A 24,500-nucleotide genomic window follows, 5' to 3' on the forward strand; every position below is an offset into this window, starting at 1 on the left:
CCATCTGGCACAAAGCACCATCTCCTAGGAGTTCTTAATGGGCCATCACATTCCTTTTTTAAAAAATGGCTCATCTCCCAGGCAGTTTCCTGAAGACAGGAAGGTGAGTCAAGGGATTAGGAGTCTGGCATACTGTTTAACTCCCCAAACTTCGATTAAATTCTAACAGCTACTGGACCCAGGGATTTAGGGGGATCTGGCAGCCACAAACTCATAATACAACAAACTAGTATAGAACTTCTGGTTGAATTAGGAAGACAGTATGACTATCTGAGCAATTGCAAAAGCATCCTCTAACTTAAGAACAGAAGAGGGGCCTGCTGGATTAGGCCAATGACCCAGACAGTCCAACAGTCTGTTCTCACAGTGGCTGACCAGATGCCTGTGGAAAACCTACAAGCTGGACAGGAGGGCAACAGCACTCTCCCTTCCTGTAATTTACAGCAACTGGTATCAGAGGCATGTAACTTCTGTTCTCCAGTTCAGTAATTATCATGCTACCCAGTCACAAAAAGCATATTTCTGTTCCTTAGCTACATTGTTATAATGTAAGCGCAATATGATGACACTTCTGTGTGGTGGGGTGGTGGGGCTTAGCATTTAGCAGCAGATTTATGGCAGAAATGGACCACAGTAGCTTTCACACTTCTTCACTAGTAACTCAGCGTTAAATTTCATTACTGCTGTGGTTCAGCAGTGGTACTAAAGAGCATCTCAGCGAAACCTGCTTTCAAGGGATAGCTCAAGTGGTCATGGAAATAAACTGGCTTCTATCATCCCCAGCACAAATTTCTGTTAGGACATGTTTATCAATGGCAGAATTCTTGATTTAAACGGCCCACACTGTGGCATGAAATTATTGCTTCATGCAGTGAATTGGAATGAAGAAGGCTATGTGAAGAAGAAGCACCATGCTTCTCAATAGGAAGGTTGCAACACTATAAGCACACACTTGAGGAAGTCCCATTGGATTCATTGGAATTCTTGCTGGATCAGGCCAGAGGCCCCTCTGTCCTCACAATGGCCACACATATGCTCATGGGACACCCACAAGCAGAGCTTGAGCACAACACGCTCCACTCTTGTGATTCATAGACATAATGTCTCCCACAGTGGGGGGTAGAGATAGCTATTGTGACTAGTAGCCGTTGATAGCCTTATCCTCCATAAGGATTGGTTCTTACACAAGCCAATGTGAGCTCTTTGGCTCAGGTGGCAGATTGGCAGGGATGACAGCTGACGTTCTTCTACCTGCATGCTGTCATCACGTGGCCAGCTACAGGGCTGCCTGCAAACTCATGGACCAGTCCATCCCTTGCAGCTGCTGTCTGCCTGCCCACCCTAAGAGAGTGTGGGACCTAGGCACGCCTGCCAATGGCTGCTGCCGGGGAGCACTGCTGCTGCTTTGTCACCGTGGCAAAGTTTAACAAAACTGTTCAAAGTTGAACAAAAGTGTTTTGTTATTGCTGCTGTTGTTGTGATGATGCTTAGCCTGAAGAGAAGACTGAGAAGTGATATGATAACTCTCTTCAAATATCTGAAGGGCTGTCACATGGAAGATGGAGCAAGCTTGCTTTCTCCCACTCCTTTCAAAGTACAAGGAAAGGAGATTCCGACTAAACATCAGGAAGAATTTTCTGACAGTAAGAATTGTTCAACTCTATTAATTCCTTGATTCAATGATGTTGATGATTTTGCAGTTGCAGGAAAGTGGACGGCATCACTCCTAAGGCACTATGGAGCTAAACGGCCTTGGTCCAGTATGTCTGAAGGAGTGTCTCCTCCCCCATCATTCTGCCTGGACACTGAGGCCCAGTGCTGAGGGCCTTCTGGCGGTTCCCTCACTGCAAGAAGCCAAGTTACAGGGAACCAGGCAGAGGGCCTTCTTGGTAGTGGCACCCACCCTGTGGAATGCCCTCCCACCAGATGTCAAAGAGAAAAACAACTACAGTGGTACTTAATTCGTTCCGGAGGTCCGTTCTTAACCTGAAACTGTTCTTAACCTGAAGCACCACTTTAGCTTATGGGGCCTCCTGCTGCCGCCGCACCGCTAGAGCACAATTTCTGTTCTCATCCTGAAGCAAAGTTCTTAACCTGAAGCACTATTTCTGGGTTAGCGGAGTCTGTAACCTGAAACGTATGTAACCTGAAGCGTATGTAACCCGAGGAACCACTGTATCAGACTTTTAGAAGACATCTGAAGGCAGCCCTGTTTAGGGAAGCTTTTAATGTTTGATGCATTACTGTATTTTAATATTTTGTTGGAAGCCACCCAGAGTGGGCAGGGTATAAACAAACAAACAAACAAACAAACAAACAAACAAACAAAATCATCTTGCCTGTCATCCCAGTGTTTTACTCCAAGGACCCTATGCCACAGGGAGAGTCCTTCCTTCAAGTGAAGAGTTTGGGGGCAAAATGTCCCTTGCAGCAGCATTCACACTGCCACCACTGTGACAAAAGCTGTAGAAGGAGCAGGATCACATGCAGAACCAGCAGGTGGGTGTACTATGAGTTGTGGTGGTGGGGAGTAGGTAGGGCAGCATTTGCTATTTATTTGTTTATGTGCAGTATTTTTATCCTGCTATTTATTGTACAATCTCCGGGCAGGCTACAATTAACTCAATTAAAGCAACCCAGACAGCAAAAGAGATAAAAATAAACCTAAGATCAACAGAAGAATCAACTGCATGATCAACCCTACAACATCTTAGGTAGCTAACAAACTCGGTACAACAGCAGAAACTAGTACTGGCAGCCTGGAAAGAACAGGGTGCAAACAAGTGGGTTTTAACTTGGTTCCCAAATATCATCAGTGTTGGCACCACTTGCACTTTTCAAGCAAGAGCATTTCATAACTGGGGTGCCACTGCAGAGAAGGCCTTCATGCAGCAGAATGTCATGGGCTGACCCTGCCTTCTATTCAGTAGATATATGCACAGGATTGCACTGTAAGGCATCATTTTCCAGCAAGGGGCTGCACATCAAAGCAGACAGTTGCATCCTTTCTGATGCACTTGTCACTGCCAAACTGTTTGACATAATATCCACCCTTTCCTCTCTCTACTATAATGCCCAAATCAAAATTTTGTAGGGGGTGGGGTTAGTCTGAGACAAACAGACTAATAAATGCCTAACCGGTGTACAATGGCAAATTGATTCCCTGCGGGAGGGTTTTGTTATGTTTTCTGCCTCCAGGTAGCCCAGCAGAGAGATTTGCATATGGTTCCAAAGATCTCTTCCACCCATGCAGCTCATAAGGTTAGATTTACGGTAGTTAGCTACAGCTGCAGAACTGCAGCTTGTATTGTCAAGTCCCTTAACTCTGTGTTGGATCATGTTGCCCTTGCATAGCTCTTGGCAAACCTTGGCAAGCACTAAACGCGCTGCTAAATGCAGTCGCCTTTGTTTTTCTCTGTACTGTTAATAGTAGACACAGGAGTCCTTGATTTTCTTAAGGAACATGGTGCACATGGAAGGGGTGGTAGTGGAGATTAACCCTTTCCTCCCCTGCCATTTCCTCTGTGAATTCCCCTCTTGGAACAGTGATTAGCCCCATAAGCAAAACTTCCACTGGCACAAATGTGGGCTTTCTTGGCCCCCACCACATGCAGGATTAATAGTAGCTGTGGCAGGGTGAGAATTTCATCAAGAGGAAATGGTCAACTGCCCTTCTGCATACACCATGGGATGAAGAAAACTGGGCTCCCATGTGTCCTATTAACAGTAACCCCAAACCCACAACAAACTTACATCCTCAGGTAATGTGTGTTTCATCATGTCATGTTTGGCCTTTATTTGTTAGCATTTTAGTACTGGGATTTGTGTGTTGTTGTTTTTTAAAAATGTCAGAAAATCTCTGCAATCCATTGGGGTATTGTGGAAATGTGCATACAGTATCGCTTACATTTTTAAACAGCCGTTCCTGAATTTCTAAAGCAAAAACATAACCTTTCTAAAGCTGGCACCATTCCTGGAATGTATGCTGTTATTGCCACTCAGCCAACAAGCTTTTACTGAAATATGCTTCTTTTCTCATCAAGGTCATCCTAGCGGGAATGTCAGCGGTGCCCCTGACATCATCGCATAAAACTGCACCGTCATTAAATGGCTGCACGCGGCAGTAGCCTTGGGAGTGCTCTTCTCCCCTCCCATCTCTCTTGCCATTTGGCAGCATCTCAAATTCAAGGGGGTGGAAGTGGTATTTTTAAAACTGGCCCACCTTTAGATAGCACATGCCCTAATTTTGCTTGTGACACCAATATAGATCCCTTTCATTTCTCCCTATATTTAAGTGTGCCTTTTTCCTCTGGGTGAATGCGAATACAGTAGTTTTGTTTTCTGTTCATAGGGATATTTTCATCACTCTGATAACTCTTTGCACCGCAGGGCTATTTTCCAACATACTAATAACAAAGGCGTTCACTGTTCATAAAACACTTCAAAACTATCTCTTGTGACAACAGCCCTCACTCATTAGAAGTGGAAAAACCCATTTTCTGCAATCACTTTTGAACATCATAATAAAATGATGCTTTCACCTATTGTTTTAGCATAATGTGGTGCTCTTCCGATACAGCCACCACATAGTAAAATTTCAAGTTATCACATTCACATCCATAATTGCTATTAACATTCATTTACTATGATGGAAGTGATGAGAGGAGAAAAAATGGCTCAACACTTCATGATCAAATTCTGAAAGATGCCGAACACTTGAATATGGATGTCTAGAGGAGAGTCAGAACAACAAGCCACATTTCATGTTTGTTGAAAAACACTGTTCTCATAGCATGCACTGATGCTGAACAGATGTCACAAGTATATTCTTATGCGCCACCCCAAACTCCAAGTGTTGAGAAATTCCAGGGGTGCCTGTGCCTATGCATAGCTCAGTTTCCTTGGAAAGGAAGCCAGGAAAGTCTGTGGCACTTTAGGATATATGGTTTTATTTACACTTATATACAACCTAAGCAAAGGATGGAAGGGATAACAGCATTACCCCCCCACCCCCAAGTATCGCTCCTCCATTAGTCACAGTGATCCAGCACACAGCAAGACATGTTTCTGTCTCTATCTTCCAGCTCTCTCAAACAAGAAAAAGCTATTGTTCTCCTGAGTACCAGACATGTGAGGGGGGTGGGGGAAAGGCTCACCCATTCATCTCTATGGAAAAGAGCACCTTCTTTTCATATGCTAAATTGTGGTACTTAGCTAGCCAGCCCAAGCCATTCCCTTGTTTGGCAGACTTCCTCTTCTACATCCTACCTTTGCAGATACAGGATCACAAGTTTTAGGAAAGGGCCCAGGGTTTCATTGAGGCTGACCCCCTAAACTCACACCAATAGTTACATCACTAAAAAGCTGTTTTTATCTGCACCATTCCTGTTCTTTAGGTCCTCACAGTCCTTGACCTCTTTGGCTCTCAGTGCCATTTAATCTCTTTGATTTTGGTGACTCTGTGGGATTTACGAAGACAGCACTCCAAAGCTACCCCTGTGATGAGCAAACTACATGGGCCTTTACAGTCAACAAGGTGAAAAGGCAGTGAGGGCAGAAGAGGCCAAAGACAGTAAAAGCAAGGAAGAAAAATGAAAAACATTCTGAGGAGCTGAAGCAGCAACCAAAGGGGAATGAAACAGTGGTCAGTAACCTCCTGTCTGTCCAGATCCATCCATCCATCCATCCTTCCCTTTCTCTTCTGACATTCAAAATGAGCTCCTGGAGTGGGGTTGTGTGTACAAACCTTGCCCTCAAACACCCCATCTCCACAGGACATCTTTGTGAGGGATGCTCTGAAGGGAGCTTCTAAGTGCTTTTGGACTAATTCAGCTTGAAGCCTCTGTGCAATCAGGATCCTGATTATAGGCAGAATCTTCAAAGTGCATCCATCCAAACATACTTAGAAACTCACTTCAGACCTTCCCACTTAAAGGGTGGGTGGGTGGAATTTGGGTGGTGCATGCAGGATGCACACTCCTGCTTCCCTTGTTTCTTGAATGTCTGAATAGAGCATCTCTCCATCCTTTAAATGTCACTCAAGGTGACTCACATTAGTTTGAAGTGGGCTAAAGACTGTAGTTTAGTACAGCATTTGTTTTGCATGCAAAAAGTCCCAGGTTCAGTCACCAGCATAGTCAAGTTCGGTTGAGAGAGAATCCTGCTTGAAACCTTGGAGAGCCACTGCCACTCAGTCTAGACAATACAGTGGTACCTCGAGTTAAGAACTTAAGAAGAAGAGGAGTTTGGATTTGATATCCCGCTTTATCACTACCCAAAGGAGTCTCAAAGCAGCTAACATTCTCCTTTCCCTTCCTCCCCCACAACAAACACTCTGTGAGGCGAGTGAGGCTGAGAGACTTCAAAGAAGTGTGACTAGCCCAAGTTCACCCAGCAGCTGTATGTGGAGGAGCGGAGATGCGAACCCGGTTCACCAGATTACGAGTCTACCACTCTTAATGCCACACTGGCTCTTAACTTAATTCATTCTGGAGGTCCGTTCTTAACCTGAAACTGTTCTTAACCTGAGGTACCACTTTAGCTAATGGGGTCTCCCGCTGCCGCCACGCCGCCAGCGCGCGATTTCTGTTCTCATCCTGAAGCAAAAATTTTAACCCGAGGTACTATAGGTACTATTTCTGGGTTAGCAGAGTCTGTAACCTGAAGCGCCTGTAACCTGAAGCATCTGTAACCCGAGGTACCACTGTACTAAGTTAGATGGAACAATGATTTGATATGTATGGCAGCTTTCTATGTTGCTAATGGTTTACAAGGCATGATACAAAAGGGGAAAGGGGCAGGAAGAGAAGAGAAGAGGGAAATAAACAATATTTTTAATAGCATCTGGCTGCTGAAGGAAGCTTCGGCTAGCTCTCTCACTGCTCCTTTTGATGCAGCCAGGCAGATATGCAAAAAATAAAAATAAAAAGATATCTGCAAACTTATTTAACTTTTACAATTTAGTTAGAATTTCATTTGAAGGAGCAATATACATATTTTGCAAATGATAAAACATGGAGAGAAATAAGACAGCATTGCCGGTTAGGTTGAAAATTACTAGAGACCAACAAGATTATGTAGAGGATTTGAAAGTATTTTCTTCCAAAAGAATACTCTAGATGTAAAAAATAAAATAAACAGTGAGGATTATAACTCCACCACCACCACCACATACACAAGCTGGCTATTCTTCTAGCCGGTTGATAACAAACCGAACACTATTTGCAACAAGGCTTTTAGGCAACAGCTTTTCCAAGACACCCCCTGATGTGTTGACAGGTTGTAAGATACTAAATGTGACTACTGGGAAAGCTGACAGGGGATTAGGCATCGTCCCTGCCATTGCTATCAAGCTTTCATGGGTGAGTCAGGCTCAGGTATTATTCTGAAAGCAGGTTAACTATCTGCTACAAAGCAGCTGAAGAAAATCCACCCACAGTCATTCAACCCAGAGTTGTTCAACGGTCCCTGCTCCTTAAAATCCCAGACTGGACAGAAGTAGATAATTTGCAAATGGGTCACAACCCAAGTCTTTTCACAGTGTGTTTATCAAAGCTCTTTTGCTGTCTAACAATAGAAATGGCCTTTAAAAAATATGTTTCTTTGTAATACATACAAGCTTGCAAATATACTGTTGTGAGTTGGTGGGGGTGGGGGTGGTTAGGCTGCATGCCTGAGTCTCTTCTAATTCCTGGATCTGACAAGAATTCAGTTGCTGGAATAGCCAGGGCCAGCTTCTTGGTGAGGTAATGGTTTGAGTATGGGTAACAAACGAAGTGGCTCCATGCCAGAGTGGGGTCTTGTCATCTGCACAGCCCAGGACCTCCATACACACTGCCCAGACTTGCACTCCAGAGAGGTCACGTTGGTGCTCCTAACGTAGCAAAAACAACATGGGAAGCAGCAGTTACGAGTTACCGGTGTCTGCAGCCATAGCAGATGCTGTCATTCTTCAGTGGTTTGAATTCACCCCTGGAGGAGCACTCCATTGTCTCTTAAGACAGACAGATGCCGACAAGTACAATCCAACTTCTTGGTGATGATTTTGTTTAACACTGTAAACGTGATGTTGTGGATTACAACTTCCATCAGCCCCAACAAGTTTGGTCACGATTCAGGGATAATGGGAGTTGTAGTGTAAAACATGTGGAGGGCACCAGGTTGGGGAAGGCTGCCCCAATGTCTTTGGCCTTTTGAGAGTCAGTATGTTCTCATATGTATAGTTTTGTGACAATTTCCATCACACCATTCCATTGTTACATTAGCATTGGAAAAACAACAAAAAACAAAACAGAGATCCATCAAATTAAGCTCTACGGGAGACAATTTTGCGACACCTTAGAAGAGCAGCTGTATTAGAGCAGCACTGGTGGCATTATTTAACTGATGCCCTCTCCTGTCAATGCAAGCAGGTTAACTAACAGAGCCAAAGTATAATCCGACAGCAAAAAAATAAAATAAAAATAAAAATAAGAAAAAGCAGGGAAAGAAAAGCCCAGGGCTAAACAATTCTGCTGTAGTTTGTTGTATCTGCATAGAAGTCTGAATATTAATGTTGTGGGTTTGAGAGACAAAGACAAGCTTCTTTTATTGCAGAATCCAAGAGCTTTATTTCACTTGACAGTAATTCACAGTTTTCCTACTGGCTAAATATTTTGTATACCGAGTTAAATGCACTGCGGTATTATTCAAGCACATAATGATCCCTCTTCCCCCTCTTCAGTTGGGAAAAGGATTTTTAACAGCAGTATGACTGAGGTAAAAATCAAAAATCTGTAAACTGGGCCACCGTACATCTGTACCCTATATAGAGGCATATAATGGGGTCAAGGGCATTTGGAACAGATGGATGTCAAAAGGCACAGCAAAGAATGATAATAACAACAACAGAGGGGTGGATCCAGGCTAAGTTATTCAGAATTAGGTTTCATTGAAATCAGCGTGAAAGGTTAATTGTGATTAACTTAAGTCTTGTTGATTTCAATTAACTAATTTAAGGCACAACCCCACGATCCCTTGGAGGGTGTCTCAGGGGCTGTTATGATGCAGCAGACTCCCCCTCCACTTGTTCTGACAGCTATATTTAGAGTAGCCAGTTGTGCGCCAAGAAAAAAGAGGACAGAAAGCGCACACAGATTTGCATGAAATTTGCATGGTCTACTTTAGATGCATACATGCAAATTTTAAAATGTTAGCATACTTTAGATAGAAATGCATGGCATCTCACCCCAGGCAGATGGGTGGGGTATAAGTAATGCATTGTTGTTGTTGTTAGACTGTGGCCATGATCTGTTGATGGGCTACTTCAAAGCTCTCCTGCTCCAACTTCTAATGATCCTTTGTCTTTAACCAGAGCTGAACTGGAAAGCCCTTCAGAGAATGGAGTGCTTCAAATACGGTACATGGCTTTCCTCTGACAAACAGGGGAATGTCCTCTGTAATGCAGGACATATGGGCACCTTAGGTATGCTTAGTCTTGGCTCTCTGATGTTGTCACTTGTTAATCTTAGAAAGCATAGCCAAACAAAATGAATCAACTTAGGTAAAGATACCCAAATGCCATGTCTTCAGAAAACCATATAGGAGTAACTTAGAATAACTTGGAATTACAAGTATCCCCCACATATGCAGGGGTTACGTTCTGGGACCCTGTGTGCATAAGCGAAATTCGGGTAAGAGGGGAGTATCCTCTAAAAAGCTTCTCAATGCCCATTTTTTCCCTGTTCCAGCTCTCTCTCCTGCTCTCTCCCCATCACCAAAATATCTGGATTTGTAGCTCTGGGGCTGGCTGGAAGCTGGCAGATGCATGAGAAAGTGGCTGTGGCGCTTGTGCTACCCTGTGGGTCAGCTGTTAGCTGGGAAGGCTGAGCAGCCTGAGCAAAGCCTCCCTGTGCCTAAGGATTCTTTGGGGCTTCCTCTGCCCTCACCGATGTCTTCTTTGGACGGCACGGAGGGCCTCTTTGCGAGCCACAAGGACTTGCCAGCTCTTCCCTGTCTTTTCTGGGTATGAATTAAATATTTGTTTATTTCCCGGTACCACACACATATATGGTCACATGCAACATGATCACACATAACTAGGGAGGGATGCCTGTACCTGCTACCATGGTACACTGGTTCTTTGTCTTCGCTAAAGGAAAACAGTCAGTGCAAATCCTTGCTTGATGTTCAATGGCTGCTATTTCTTTTCAGAGCCCATTTATTTATTTATCTATCTATCTATCTATCTATCTATCTATCTATCTATCTATCTGTGACATTTATATCTCACCTTTCCTCAAGGTGGTGTACATGGTTCTCCCTTCTCCATTTTATTCTTACAACAACCCTATGAAGCAGGTAACACCGAGAGACAGTGACTACCTGAAGGGTACCCATGAGCTTCATGGCTGAGTGCAGATTCAAACTCTGGTCTCCCAGGTCATAATCTAACCATTCCATTGCACTGGGTCCCCAGAAAGGGGGGGGGGAATCAGCCATGTTCTCCCCCATTCCATCAGGAATATTACAAGAAGACCTGCAAACTTACACAGAAATGTCTCTACCAAACAGTAGTTTCCCCCTGGTCAGTTATACTCTGTCTTTTTCTTTCCCATCCTTTACAAATGTTGACATCAAACGTATTCCATGGCATGTCTTGCTAATGTGTTTTGGTACTCTTCTCACTTTCCTCTGTTTTATGGTTGAGTCTCCGGTGGACCTTGGCTGATGGGGCTATATTAATAACGAACAGGGCTGTGACTCCTTTAAAGATTCTACTATCTCCTTTGCCTCTTGCTGTTCTTTTGTTATCAAGAGATCCATGGAAGGCAAGGGCTTCAGAGCAGCCTCTCTTTTCCTTCTCCCCTGTTTCCAGCTTCTCCTTTCTGAACTTCTATCAAATCTCGTAACATCAAGAATGAATCAAATATTCTAGGACATGAATTTCAATATGGAAAGAAGTCAATAGCATGGGGGGGGGATCTGTGGGTTTTTCACAGAACTGCAGAAACCTATAACCAGATTAGAGAACAGGATGGGTTTTGAACTGAAATAGACAAATACTCATATTTTAGCTATAAGACATAATCCAGAGTATTATATAAAGTATTATAAATCAAGCGTCCAACAGCCATATTGTAATCTTGTTCTTCTCAGAGGTAAGTCCTATCAAATTCAATGGAAGTTACTCTCAGGGAAATGGAGTCACCATTGCAACCTGAATTATGAGGGTTTTTAGCATGACTTAAGGATGACTGACTTTTGCTAGGTTGGACCCAAAGGCCTTGGTCCAGAAGCTCTGGAGCAGAGCCAGATATTTTGGTATTCTCCATCTGACTTGTTCCCTTCCAGGTTACAAAGCACATCACCCAGCTGCAATATTACAACATTGTTCTTCCTACTGAGTAAGCGGAATCTGCTTCTCTGAGCAAAAACCACTGGTTCTTATCCTATGGTGAATGACCTTTTTCTTCTTTATTTGTGGAGCAAAACAGATAAGTAAATATATGCACACTAAAAAGGGGAAGTGTTTTACCCTTTGAGAGAAGAATGGGGTTTTTAAACTTTCCATTTGAAAAATAATAATGAAGGAAATGAAGTGCTCGATTTCCTTTGTTAGGTAGGAACAGTCTATATGAACTGCCTGCCAGAATCGGTACAAGATGATTGTTTTTTATGTTCCCATTCTACAGACAGCAGAAGCTAAACACCCTTTGCAAAAGTATCAAGCGGTTCGGAAGAGAGTTTCCATTTGTCAAGGAAAAAGGCCGGCCACTGCCCTTACCTTTTGAATGCCTGCTTGGGATTCCTGCACGTTATTCTCTGACCCGTTACTTCGGTTAATCATCTGCCACAGTTTCGAATACATGTTGTTCTTCTCGAACGGATTCATCCCTTTCACCCGAACGTGCTCATAGACCGCGGAGTCCAGGACGGTGCCATAAGGAATATCAGTCTGCCTGGAGAGATCCTGGAGAGACCTTAAGTGTTGGTAAAGATAAGAAACACAAGAGACATGACTCCACATTTTCATGCTACAGGCAAGCAAAGGGCAACATGTATGATGAGACAGCTGTCAAGTCATTTTTATTTTATTCTTAAAAGTCAAAGCAAGGCTAAGAGAATTACCTTTATAGTTTAAACCACAAGGGAAGCTATAGAGGGGAAAGGAGAGGGAAGGAAAGATAATGGATTTTTAAAACAAGAAAGACCTGCACAAACCAGAGCAGTGTTAGCAAGCTTTATTTTAAAGGTCAAAACAAGGAGGGGAGGAAGCAGGTTTTTTATGGGGTAATTTTTTTCATTTATATCCCACCACTGGGATTCACAGATTCCCCAAGGTGGTTCACAAGCATTGTTTTTGTTTTTTGTTTTATTATGTACTTTTCTGCTCTCATTTGTATCTTTATGTTGTGGACTGCCCTGTGATCTTCGGATGAAAGGCGGTATACAAATTTAATAACATAATAACAATAATGATTAGACAACAATAAATAAACAACAAAACAGGAGTGGGAAACCTTTTTCAGACTGAGGGCCACACAGTGGCAGAGCTTTATGCATTGGGGGGAGCGGAGAGCAGGCAGGGCGGGGCTGGCACACGTCCTGGGGGCATGGCACCCTACCGGGATCGTGCTGCTGGGGCGTCACACTCCCCCTGCACTCCTCTTCCTCTGCCAGTGGGGCCACATTCCCTTTTGGGAAAACTTCCAAGGGCCACATGTCATAGGTTGGTGGAGCCAGACAAAAGTGGGTGGAGCAACAAATTTAAATTTCAGTATTGCACAATAGGCTACTTTCGACTCTATCCTCCATTCAGGGAAGCAAGAGGTATGATCAGAATTCAAAGACATAATCCAGCCAGGCAGAAACATTCAAGTAGGACATGAAGTCAATAGTTGTCTGTGGCTGGGGAGAGCTAAAAGTTCCTGATTAAATTCTTTTAAAACTTAACAGTCATAAAAATGTGTGTGTGTGTGTGTGTGTGTGTGTGTGTGTGTAAAATATCAAAGCACAGAACCAGAGCTAAGACAAATTATTTCTTATGTTTTGCAGCTTTTACCAAATTGTGCTCAAGGTAGCTGCAGCAACAGAATGCAAAGTAAAATATGAAATAGCAATCAAAAAATAACAATAATACTTTTCTCATTTTTTTGAATTTCACCCTTACTTGCCAAACTGGAGGCAAGGCCTTTCTTCTCAGGTGTGGATAAACATCTCTGCCAAAACAGTCACCATCACAGACCAAGCACATGCTTTAGGATTTTATTGCATAGTAAAATCCTAAAACACAAAAGTAGCACCCTGGCCATCCGTCGAAGATCTTAGGAAACTAAACTATTTTTAGAATTTTCTCGAAGTATTGTGATTACACTCTATTCTGAGATTTCAATATCCCCATGGTTCTGGCTGGTTTCAGGAGTGCATGAAAGATCGATGCACACCCATAGCAAGTAGGAAGCTGCCTTACACTGAGTTAGGCCATTGGTCCATCTAGTTTAGTATTGTTTGCACCGACTGGCAGCAGCTTTCCAGAGTCCTGCCTGGTAACACCAGGGATGGATCTGGGGACCTTCTGCATGCAAAGCATGTACTCTGCCACGGAGTGATCACCCTGCCCAGGTTATATGCATGCCATTGCCCTACCCACAATGGCCTCTATGCATGGTAGGGATGGTTTGACTCTAAGCTGAAGTTTACCTGACTCATTGCTTGATAGTACGAATGTGCATCTGTTTCAGGATGAAACAAAGGGTTTCCTTGTTACTGATGGCTGAATTTTTAGGCCACGGTTCTCAAGTATGCAGGGAGCCTTCATGCATACAAAAGTCATCCTTATCCCATGATGGGCTGGGAAAAGTCATGGAAGCTGAGGGGCTAAAAACTCAATGCACAGCCCCAAAGCCCTGCTTGTACTAGGGTTGCCACTTCACTCTGGAAACACTTGAAGAAGACTATTGTAAATAGAGGTAAATGACAATGTTATGTCTCGTGAAAAGATTGCCTTCCTTGCCAGGAATTGCATTTTTATAGGCAGAATGGTCTGTATGAGAACACATTTTACACAACTTAGCTGTTATGTATTATCTGTAATGGTGGAAAAGAATGGTTTTGCAACTCAGTAAGTATGGAGGAGAAAGACATTTACTGAAAGCTGCTGTTTGTGAAGCTGGGTGCTACATCAAGAACTGTGTATATTAAAAATGACAAAGAAATGAGACTTCTGCAATGTGATATTTGGATAGTAGTTTGATGGGATAGTACTGCACCAGGAAAGCATAAGCTAGAATTCATGTGACAGAGACCCAAGACCTTTTAAGGAAACATCCAGAATTCAGCAGAAGAGTGGAGATAGCATCTATTGCCCCTGCTCCCAGACCTCCAGGCATCCAACAGAAAGTAGGAACAGAACTACTTCATGTACCCATAGGGTCAGGGCCCATCCAAGACATTTTGGCACCTGAGGTTAACCACAAAATGGTGTGCCCTCTCCCCAACAGGGAAGAAGGGGGAAGTGAAGATCAACATTGGGAAAAAGCAAGGTAACACATATCTATATTGGGTTCTGCTGCCTCTGTGGATCCTGTCGCCCAAGGCTGTTGCCTCACCTTGCCTCGTGGTGGGCAGGCCCTGTAGCTTTCTATGCAGTCAGTTCATTATTGGTAACCAGTCCTCCTGTGGTCACCACAGAAGCAAGGATCTCTGTTATCCCTTCCATCTTCTCCTCCTTTCTTGACTTTGAGGAAGGGTCAAGCGGGTCCTTCCTCAAAGTGAGGCATTTTGGGCACAGTGTCTACCCACAGTGGAGAAAGGCTGTTACTACAACTAAAATTCCTCACCCCTTTGCAAGGCATGCATTTGCGTAATACAGGGCTAAACTTTCTTCAGAAATGCAGGAGAAAAAACCCCATTGCCTACATTTTGATGAATTCTTTATGATTTAGACCCCCATATACAACAAAATGGGGTTCTGACTTGCATTGTATTTTTCATAGAAAGATTTGATTTTAATGAACCTGGGCTTTCTCAACTTTTTGTTGTTTTGGCAGTCCTCTAACTTCTTCATCTTGCTCTCAGTATGTTTTCTACCCAACCCCGTTGGTTTGTTTTTTATATGGACATATGCAAATTAGAATCCTTAAGTATACGGCTCTGAAATACCACTGGTTTCAAATCAGTTTCCTGATGGTCCCTGAAAGTCTGCAGACCTGACATATTTCCCTCTATTTACCCATCCTTGTGGACCACTTAACCATGCCTTTATTTTTTTAATGACATTCATTAGACTTCTGAAGGTCTACTGCAATCTAACACCTAGGAGCCATTAAGGCTTTGCTGGCACAAATTAGCTTCATGCAAGTGCACAAATCTAAGTGATGACACTTAAGGACAGATAAAGGGGCTAGATGTGTGCAGTCTTTTGAAAAGCTAACAGCAAATTACTAATGCCCATGTAGCATGTTGGAAAATGTTAACACAAACTTATAGAATGCCATTAGTTTCAAAGGACATAAGGTCTTCGGGTACAATCTGCTGGTCTGATAAGTATACAATAGAACAGAGGAATGGTGGGAGGCCTCAGCTGGGGAACCCCCAAGGGATGAAGGCCCAGGGATTGGTGGTGAGACAACGATAAGCTATCAGAGAGAGAAGAGGGAAAAGTCTGGGAGAAGGAGGTTTGGAAACTGAAGAGGTAACAGGATTTAGTGAGCAGGGGGAGCAGAGAGCAGAGGTGGAAGCAGGAGAGGAGGGAGGCCAAGAGGCAGAGATGAGTCAGGCTAGTGAAGAAGCCAAGGTATCTCCCCCTCCTGCTGCAACAAGCTGGACGTTGTGATGGTGTGTTTCTGATTGACTAGTATCACTAGAAACTAGATTTGTTAGCTCTCCCTCTTCAGGGCAGGCCCTATCCTTTGACAGAGTGAGGCAGCTGCCTCAAGTGGCAGCTACTGAGGGTCAGGAAGCAGTGCCAAGATGTTAAGAGCTGTGTGTACCACAGCTGCCAAATCTAGCCTGCTGGTGTCAGTTGTGCTGAAGTATACCTTCCCATTCCCACTAGCTGGCTTCTGTATGTGGAATGTGAGGAGGTACCATCTTGTTCTTTGCTTTTGGCAGCAAAATGTCTTGAACTGTCCCTGCCCCCCTCCCTCGATGCTGTCAGTGTTCCAGACAGCACTGTGCACATTCGTGTTCCTATAAATGAGGTTTAATGTTCCAGTTTGTCAAAGCTTTGAAACAATGTGATGAAGGTTGCTGTAAAAATGTAAGACAGCGCCATTTCTAATTTCAAGTCGACACCACTTCTCTTAATAACCTTCTGCATCTCCTGACAGCGCTCTCCGCAACATCACATCGTATATTGTAATATCCTGCAATTGTAAGGGTACTTGCTGTGCGCATTATGGGAATGGGGTAGGAGGAAGCAGTTCCCAAGTCCCCAGTTTCTAATGAGAACACCTTGCAAATTTTAATCAGTTGCTTACAGGACTCAGTGTGGCTATATAATTCCCCAACATAACAGCCAGCGCAGCAATTTCCCCTACATGTATTGCTGTTAGTATAAATGATAGGTGCAACAGATGCTGTAGAACAGTCTGTTGGGAAACAGCAGTGGGGAAAAATATTTTCCCTGCACATCTTAAAACTCTAGGAGTTATTCTTTCGTCTCTCAAAAGGCAGACCAACGCAGTGCCATAAATGAGTTTCCTTTCCCAACAGCTTGATAGAGAGACAATAAGAGAATGAGTTAAAGGAAGTATGATTATAAAGAGAAAGGTTACGATACAGAGGAGAAAACCCTCCAACAAACTCCATTTAGAGGGAAGATAGTAGCTCAATGGGAGAACACATCCTTTACCTGCAGAATGTCCCATGTTCAACCCCAGACTCTCCAGTTAAAGGGATCACAGAACAGGTGATGGGACGGGTGTCTGCCTGATATAAGGCAACGTGATGCTCTCTCGATGACTACAACTCCCATCATACCTGACCCAAAGCTATGCTAGTTTGGGCTGATGGAAGTGGCTAACACCCCAGAGGACAGGATCACACTTCAAAACGACCTTGACAGATTAGAGAACTGGGCCAAAACAAACAAGATGAATTTTAACAGGGAGAAATGTAAAGTATTGCACTTGGGCAAAAAAAGAGAGAGGTACAAATACAAGATGGGTGACACCTGGCTTGGAAACGATGCCTTATGAGGAACGGCTAAGGGAGCTGGGCATGTTTAGCCTGGAGAAGAGGAGGTTAAGGGGTGATATGATAGCCATGTTCAAATATATAAAAGGATGTCACACAGAGGAGGGAGAAAGGTTGTTTTCTGCTGCTCCAGAGAAGCGGACACGGAGCAATGGATCCAAACTACAAGAAAGAAGATTCCACCTAAACATTAGGAAGAACTTCCTGACAGTAAGAGCTGTTCGACAGTGGAATTTGCTGCCAAGGAGTGTGGTGGAGTCTCCTTCTTTGGAGGTCTTTAAGCAGAGGCTTGACAACCATATGTCAGGAGTGCTCTGATGGTGTTTCCTGCTTGGCAGGGGGTTGGACTCAATGGCCCTTGTGGTCTCTTCCAACTCTATGATTCTATGATTCTATGAAATACTAGGATATGGACAAATAGCAGGACCACAGCACCTGTACTTGCATCCCTATCCACAGCTTTCATTGTGAACCTTACTGACTATGCTATTTTGTCAACACAAATTCAGAATTTCCAATAGGTCAGACAATCAGAAGGCAAAGCTTGTGTTGGGATTGGGAACACTGAAAAGAGCACACCTAGTCCCAGCGGTAAAAGACACTTGTATTATTATTGCACACTACTTAGCAACTATGCTATTAAGCAGTATATAATGGTTAAGCAGACAAACAACCCCCTCTTCACTTCCCCAAAATTACAGTTCCAAGGACAGTCTAACTGATTACTAAGTCAGTTTATGTCTGTGGCATTGCAGTGTGTTGGCTTGGTGAGGCACATGAAATTCTAATGCAAACAGGTCAAATGTAATGATTCAAATTAATTTGCCTATGTCTCAGTTGTCATGTTCAGGATGTTGCTTTAGCTTAAATGGTGCCAACCACAGTTTTGGGTTGCAGTAGCCAGGATCAGAACACTGGGTTTTATCAACTCCCCATATTTAGTTTTTTAAAACACCCCCACAAAAAACTCCCACACAAAACCACAACAATGGAAAACAACTAATTTCGGCCCTGACATTTTGTAATTCCTCAGCAACACTCTTTTCAGAATTGGAAGGTATTGATTACACAGGAGTTGCAAACTAGAAAACAGATTTTTATGATTCCACACGGCAAACAGCAACATGTCTGCTGAGCATGAGGCTGCTATTAGAACTGTCTTGTAAGCTGTCTGTGCAGGAGCAATTAGTCACTAAATAATGAGGCCAAACATCTTATTGCTTATTCTGAAGCACACACTTATTTATTACTCTAATTCAGATAAAGCTTTGCCCATGGAGCACTCTCTCTCTCTCTCTCTCTCTCTCTCTCTCTCTTTCTCTCTCAAGTTATAAGGAATAAAGGAGACAGGGCAGAGGAGAACAAATGATCTGATGCTCTGCAAAGGCAGGCATATTGGAAAGTACCACTGGTGTTATCTCAGTTGCTTATAGGCAGGTCTGGAAGGATCAGGTTAATCCCACCCCAAAACAACACCAACACTACCTAACCTGGCAAACTGGAGAAAACACAGCATTCTCCCTTTCTTTGTAAAGAAACATTTATTGGATTTAAGCATCAACGGCCCTCTCCAACAGCAACACTGTAGATTGCCTTCCTCAGACTTCCTTACGAGGGATTCTCAGTTTGATCTCAATTATGGCATGAAAAAATGAAATGGAAAAGGAACTGCAGTATCATTTTTCACACATGTGTACCACAGCACGTTTTATACTATTGGTTATTCTGTCATTATCATTATCATTATTTTATAGGGAATGCAAGTATTAAACTCTCTTTTTTTACCTCTCAGGGAGCTCAGTTGACATGCCCCTGTGTCAGAAGAATGCATGAGGGCAGATTGTAGTTCCCAATTCCACCACTCAGCAGTGGCATTCACTTGCTGACTGCATCTTTGGAACGAATCAGAATGGGCTCTAGCTGTATACCAATATAGACACATAGAGCTCTTCCACTTGAGGGTGTGGGGGCATTTCTACTCTTCCCTTTTGTCTCTACTAATTGCTCTTCCTGAGGCTTCACTTGCAGCAGAAAGAGGTGCAAAAGAGATGGTAATAATATTAAATATCCACAACTGAAAATAATGAATAGTTGGAATTTGAAGGTGACCAATAACCACTATTGGAAAGTGACTGATGGAAACCAACCAATAAGTACAGTTGAAATTCATCAATAGCCACCATGTTGTATTTAATATGGGGGGGGGGGGAATAAACTGAATGTGTTGTTTTTTTTTTTAAATTATTCTGTTATTTTCTATTAACCTAAAAAAGCCAAGACCCTAACAGAAGTAAAACTTTGAGACTCCAGGGTAATAGCAAATAGTTAGGCTGGGCCAACCCCTTAAGAATAAGCAGGTAATCCAAGCTTGCATCCCTACACATAAATTCTGGACTGTGGGTAACACTCAAGCTTAGAGTGATTGTGCTGAAATGGAAAAAGAACAAGGTATTTAAAAAAAAAACACAAAAAAAAAAACACCCAAGCCTTAAGACCATCACTGGAGTTCTTGTGCTCTAGCCTGTTTTAGCAGAAACTGAATTTGTGGGTAAAAGGCAGGGCCAACCCACCCATGGGGCCAGGTGAGGCAACCACCTCAGATGGCAAAGTCTACAGGAGCAGCAGTTTCCAATGTCAATCTTTATTCCCCACCTGTTCGTGACATAGAGCTTCACTCACCCCTTCGTCCCTGGCAGGGAGGGGCATTTTTTGGTTGACCTCAGGCGCCAAAATGTCTTGAGCCAGCCCTGGTAAAAAGTGCCACACTTTCTCAGTGGTGGCACATAAGCTGTGGAATTCATTGCCTAGGATGATGTGATGTGTCAGCCTCCCAATTTTTAGACAGGCATTGACGGTCTCTCCCCTCCCCCCACACAAGGCATTTCTTAACGGATTGTGCAGTTTTTATAGACCACCTGTTTTTAATCGGCTGCACGGCTGCTATCTTTTATTTGCTTTAGTGCATTTTTATTGTCCTATTTGTATGTAATCTGCTTTAGGAGCTAGTGTTAAAAGCAGGATATAAATAACGGGGGGGGGATAGTTTTACTAGGGCGCAATGACTGGTACACAGGGAAGAACATCAAAATGAAATGCTAGCCTTGATTGGATGGAGAAGTGAAAAACAAGAACATTGTTAGGAAAAGTACTGGAGGAGATGTACACAGTGGGTGGGTTGTGTCCATAGCGACTGGTAGGGTGGTATGTAGGGAGACCAACAGTAGGTGGAGCCAGAGCAAATGACAGATGCAGCCACACCCAACACTAGGTTAGTTTTGCCTCCATCCTCCTCCCTGCTGAGTTCTACAGGGGGAAATTGGGACCAAGGAGGAAACTGACAAGTAGTGACACCTGCTGGACTCGTCAGTCAGGTAAGGAATGGCTGAGGCCAGGATGAGGCTGGTTGGGCATTGCTGCATTTGCCCTTGCTGTATTATGGATAATTGTGATACTGGGGGACATATAAGCCCTTCCCTCTCCCTTTTGGAACTTGCAGTAACTTACTGGATGGAGTTCTCAATACGAGTGATGGTAAGAAAGGCCGCTAGGTTTGCTGTGTAGGACGAGATGACAATCAAGGCAAAGAGCCACCAGGCACCCATCATCATCCGAGTTGCCAGTGTTGTATAGGGAACCTCTCCTCCTGTGGAGTAGGAAATAGAGAGCAAGAAGACTTAATTGCAGCTTCCTTGTCATTTTATTTATTTAGCAAGTTTTATATACCTTTTAGTTAAAAAAAAACACCTTATAAGTGGTTAACATTAACATAGAACAAAATATTTATTAACGATCTGAAATTAACAGACAGCAACTGACAGCAATTAGCAGACACAAAAATTATCAAAATATAGATATGCATAATAAAATTATGTATCTCTGCAGGCTTGCCTAAACAATCTTTTTTATTATATTTTAGCAGATGTCACAAACAGTACGTTGAAGGCACCAGCCTCATATTAATTGACAGGGAGTTCCAAAGAATAGGGGCTTCCACAGTAAAATATAGATTCCTCACAAGTGTGGAACAAGCATTATGTGGCACTTGTAAAATGCTGGTTCTGCAGATCAAAGCAGTGGAGAGGGCACATATGGGGCAAGGTGATCCTTCAAGTAAACTGGTCCCAAACTTCCTTATTCTAAGATCACAGCTCCAGTGGTACCAATAGGATTATTCACTAGAGTAAAATGCACTAGGTTGGAGACTGTAATTGAGGCCTGCAAAGTGAAGACCAATAAAAGCATAAAGGGAGAGGGTTTGTCCGCACAACTGAGTTCTACAATGAGTTCATTCAGCAGTATATATATGTATGAAATATAGATATATATTAGATAGATAGCTATAGATGAGAAAAGGAGATTTTGTGAACTCTGAACAAAAGCAGCCTATTTAAACACTTGAAACATTTCTACCTCATATAGATGGTCTTAATCAATGACCTTAATTAAACTCTTACAGTGCTTGGGAACATTATTGGTATGCATTGGATCAATGGCAGGTTGTCAGTGGATTAGGGCAGGCATGTCCAACTTCCAAGACACTGCGATCTACTCCCACTGTAAAAAAAATTGGCAGTGATCTACCCATTGGATTGACCAAATTGTTGAGCTTTTTTTGGGTGTCCCGCGATCAAACAGGGACAGTCCGCGATCAACTGGTTGTACATCCCTGGACTAGGGGGACTAGGCTAGTCTCCTAAATGTTCCCTGTAAATTAGAGTATTAAAGTATTAAAGCCTGGAGCCTCCTTCCCATAGTCCAGGAAGCTTCTGCCCTGCTTGAAGAGGGAGGCGTGATGCTCCCTCCTGTGACATCAGGATGTCGCAACGTCACATACACAACATCCCCCCACCAATCGCCCTCGCAAGATGGCCCCTCTGGCTCTAACTGTTCCCCTATTTCACCACACGCCACTGCATTGGACGAATCCTGAACTGAAGTGGAGAACTTCAGAGAGATTCAGGGCTTTTCAGAGTCAAAGCATTATCTCTCTGAAGCGCCCCAATCCAAAGGAGCTTAAGTGAATCCTTTTTTTTTAACCACATCAGGACTGTAAAGCTGCCCTTGCAAGAAAGCTGCAGCAGCTCTCCTTTTGAAAATTCACAGGCTTCATCTCTTTAGAATGGGCAAGCATGCCTGCAAATTTAATCAAATACAGTCAAGATAATCATAATAGTAATAGTAATAATAATAATAATAATAATAATACTTATGGTTTATTTATAGAAAAGTGTTTGGGCTAGACACTTTGAAGTCTGATTTTATTTATTTAAAAAAGTAAAGGTGATTTTCTATAACTTTTTATGTTTTTGCTAGAACCGGATGAACTGTGCATGCTTGGGAGGTCGTTCTGAGGGGCTGATTCCTGCCAAATGTCAGAAGGATAGCTGCAGTGGTTTTTCCTGATGCTTACAAACCAAAGGATGTGTCTAACACGAAAGGCCTCACTATTTATAAATTAATCACTGGGTTTTACACCCATATCAAGCGTGCCCCCACCCCGTTCTATCATTATTCTGAATTTCTAAAGCTAGCAATTATCAAACTCTTGATAACTGTTTTATCAGGTAGGAGTACACTGAGAAAAAGATGGAATTGCCCTTTAGAAAAGTTCAGAGAGAGCCAAGGTGCTTGTTCTTTCTTTAGAAATAAAATGTGGGGAAATCTGAGTTAATTATAAACGTTGTCTGGATCTTTTGTCTTTAAAAATAAAACCCTCTAAGTAAATAAGATCAATGTTGGTCTCTCATGTAGCCAGAAATACATTTCCACCTACTTCTGAAACTGTATCATTATCAGAAATTAGAATCTCCTCATTCTATCTAGAGATGCTAATTCAATATTAAGACTTTGGGAAGATGAAATGTTTAAGTGTAACTTGTAGAAACCTCATGTCATAGCTATAAATGAAATATTTTAATGGTTATTTTCATTTTACAGGGTTTTTAAGGTAATGCTTTTTGGATGGTTTCAATCAAAAACCAAATTACAATCAAATGGAACTTTTTAGACAGGCAGACTAAATGAGTCCAATAGGACTGATTGTCCCTTTAACCTTCCAGTGTCAATCTCTGTAGTTTGCTGTGAATTAAATTGAAACAGGCGGGGTGGTGAAGGGGAAACCTGCAATTTCTCAAGAACATTTGTGTTCTCATTTTTCAAACTCATGAATAAAACTAAGTGCCATTTCCCACTGTTTTTAATTGAGGTGAATTTGCAGGAAGAAGACGAACAACTGAAAGTCAACCTCATGTCTTTCATTCATAGATGAAGTTCTCCTGTAAGGAATTCATTCAAGGAAAGGAAGGGGGAAGAGCTGGCTCTATCATTGTAGGTTTTCTGTCCCACACAAGCTAAGTGTAGATATGTGTTGGCTCCAGACTTATAATGCAGTCCTACTCAGACCCTTTGGCTTCCATGGGACTTCATCTCAGGTAGCTACTGTGTATAGATTTGCTGCAGTCTTGGTCTTACTTAGAGTCAACCCATCAGAATCAATGGGACCTAAACTAGGGATGATTAAATTATGTCTCATTGTTTTCAATAGGCCTGCTCCAAACATGCCCCAGAGTTTTCAGTTTGCTAATGTCCTTGGGCATTATGATGCAGATGTCTTTCTTTGGAAGGTAGTGCCTACTCATAAAAATAGTGAGTGTGTTGCAGATCTTTAACTTCCCCAAGAAAACAAAGTGGGCGTTGTGGTATTTATTTGGTTTGTAAATTCCTACACCACCCATCAATACAAGACTCTCTGGTCAGCACACATATTAAAACAATAAAACACCTTTGCAAAACACAGCAACAGCAAAGGAATACTCATATTGATCAATACAACCCAGCAGAACAGGTAAAATCATAATTTCATTCCAGGGATAACAATGTTGAATACCTGAGCAAATAACTCTTTTTTGAAAAGCTCTCAGCTGGCACCAAACAGTTATCAGTGTTGATGCCAAGCAAGGTCACCAAGGAGAACATTCCATAAACTGGCACAAAAACCAGAGAAGCTTCTCTGATTATTACCTGTCTAATTCAGATCAGGTGTGGTGGGAAACAGGACCCAGAAGACAGCCTTTATATATCCCTTTGCTCCTGCCAAATGTTCAATTAGTGCACAAAAAATAAATACCCATATATTGCTGAAACAACTAACATAACTGCAAGAAAAAATAATAATTCTTGTTCCCCCCTCCCAGAGTTGTCATATATGTTTCTAATATAATTTGATTTATTCTTAATTTTGGAACTAGAGATAAGGAAGGCAAATAGTATTAGCCAGGGATAAGCAGGAAAATGAAACAGATGAAATTCTACGGAAAGATTCA

At 42.6% G+C, this 24,500-nt stretch overlaps 2 protein-coding genes across 8 annotated transcripts in view; both read right to left on the minus strand.

Annotated features, from left to right (window-relative positions):
- SMARCAD1 (SNF2 related chromatin remodeling ATPase with DExD box 1) overlaps nucleotides 1-24,500 on the minus strand; it is a 390,786-nt gene that overhangs the window by 281,936 nt on the left and 84,350 nt on the right. The window lies entirely within an intron of this gene.
- GRID2 (glutamate ionotropic receptor delta type subunit 2) overlaps nucleotides 1-24,500 on the minus strand; it is an 847,049-nt gene that overhangs the window by 118,200 nt on the left and 704,349 nt on the right. For all 7 annotated transcript variants that reach the window (XR_013990460.1, XR_013990461.1, XR_013990462.1 and 4 more), the window contains exons 12-13: nucleotides 20,683-20,821; nucleotides 11,765-11,960 (exon numbers count right to left, since the gene is read on the minus strand). Coding sequence is in view for 4 of the 7 variants with exons in the window: in XM_081020726.1 (XP_080876852.1) it covers nucleotides 11,765-11,960; nucleotides 20,683-20,821 (335 nt within the window). In the remaining 3 variants the exon portion in view is untranslated. The remainder of the gene's footprint in view (nucleotides 1-11,764; nucleotides 11,961-20,682; nucleotides 20,822-24,500) is intronic.

This window comes from Podarcis pityusensis (genome assembly GCF_964106645.2).
Source record: "Podarcis pityusensis genome assembly, chromosome: 9".
Taxonomy (NCBI): Eukaryota; Metazoa; Chordata; class Lepidosauria; order Squamata; family Lacertidae; genus Podarcis; species Podarcis pityusensis.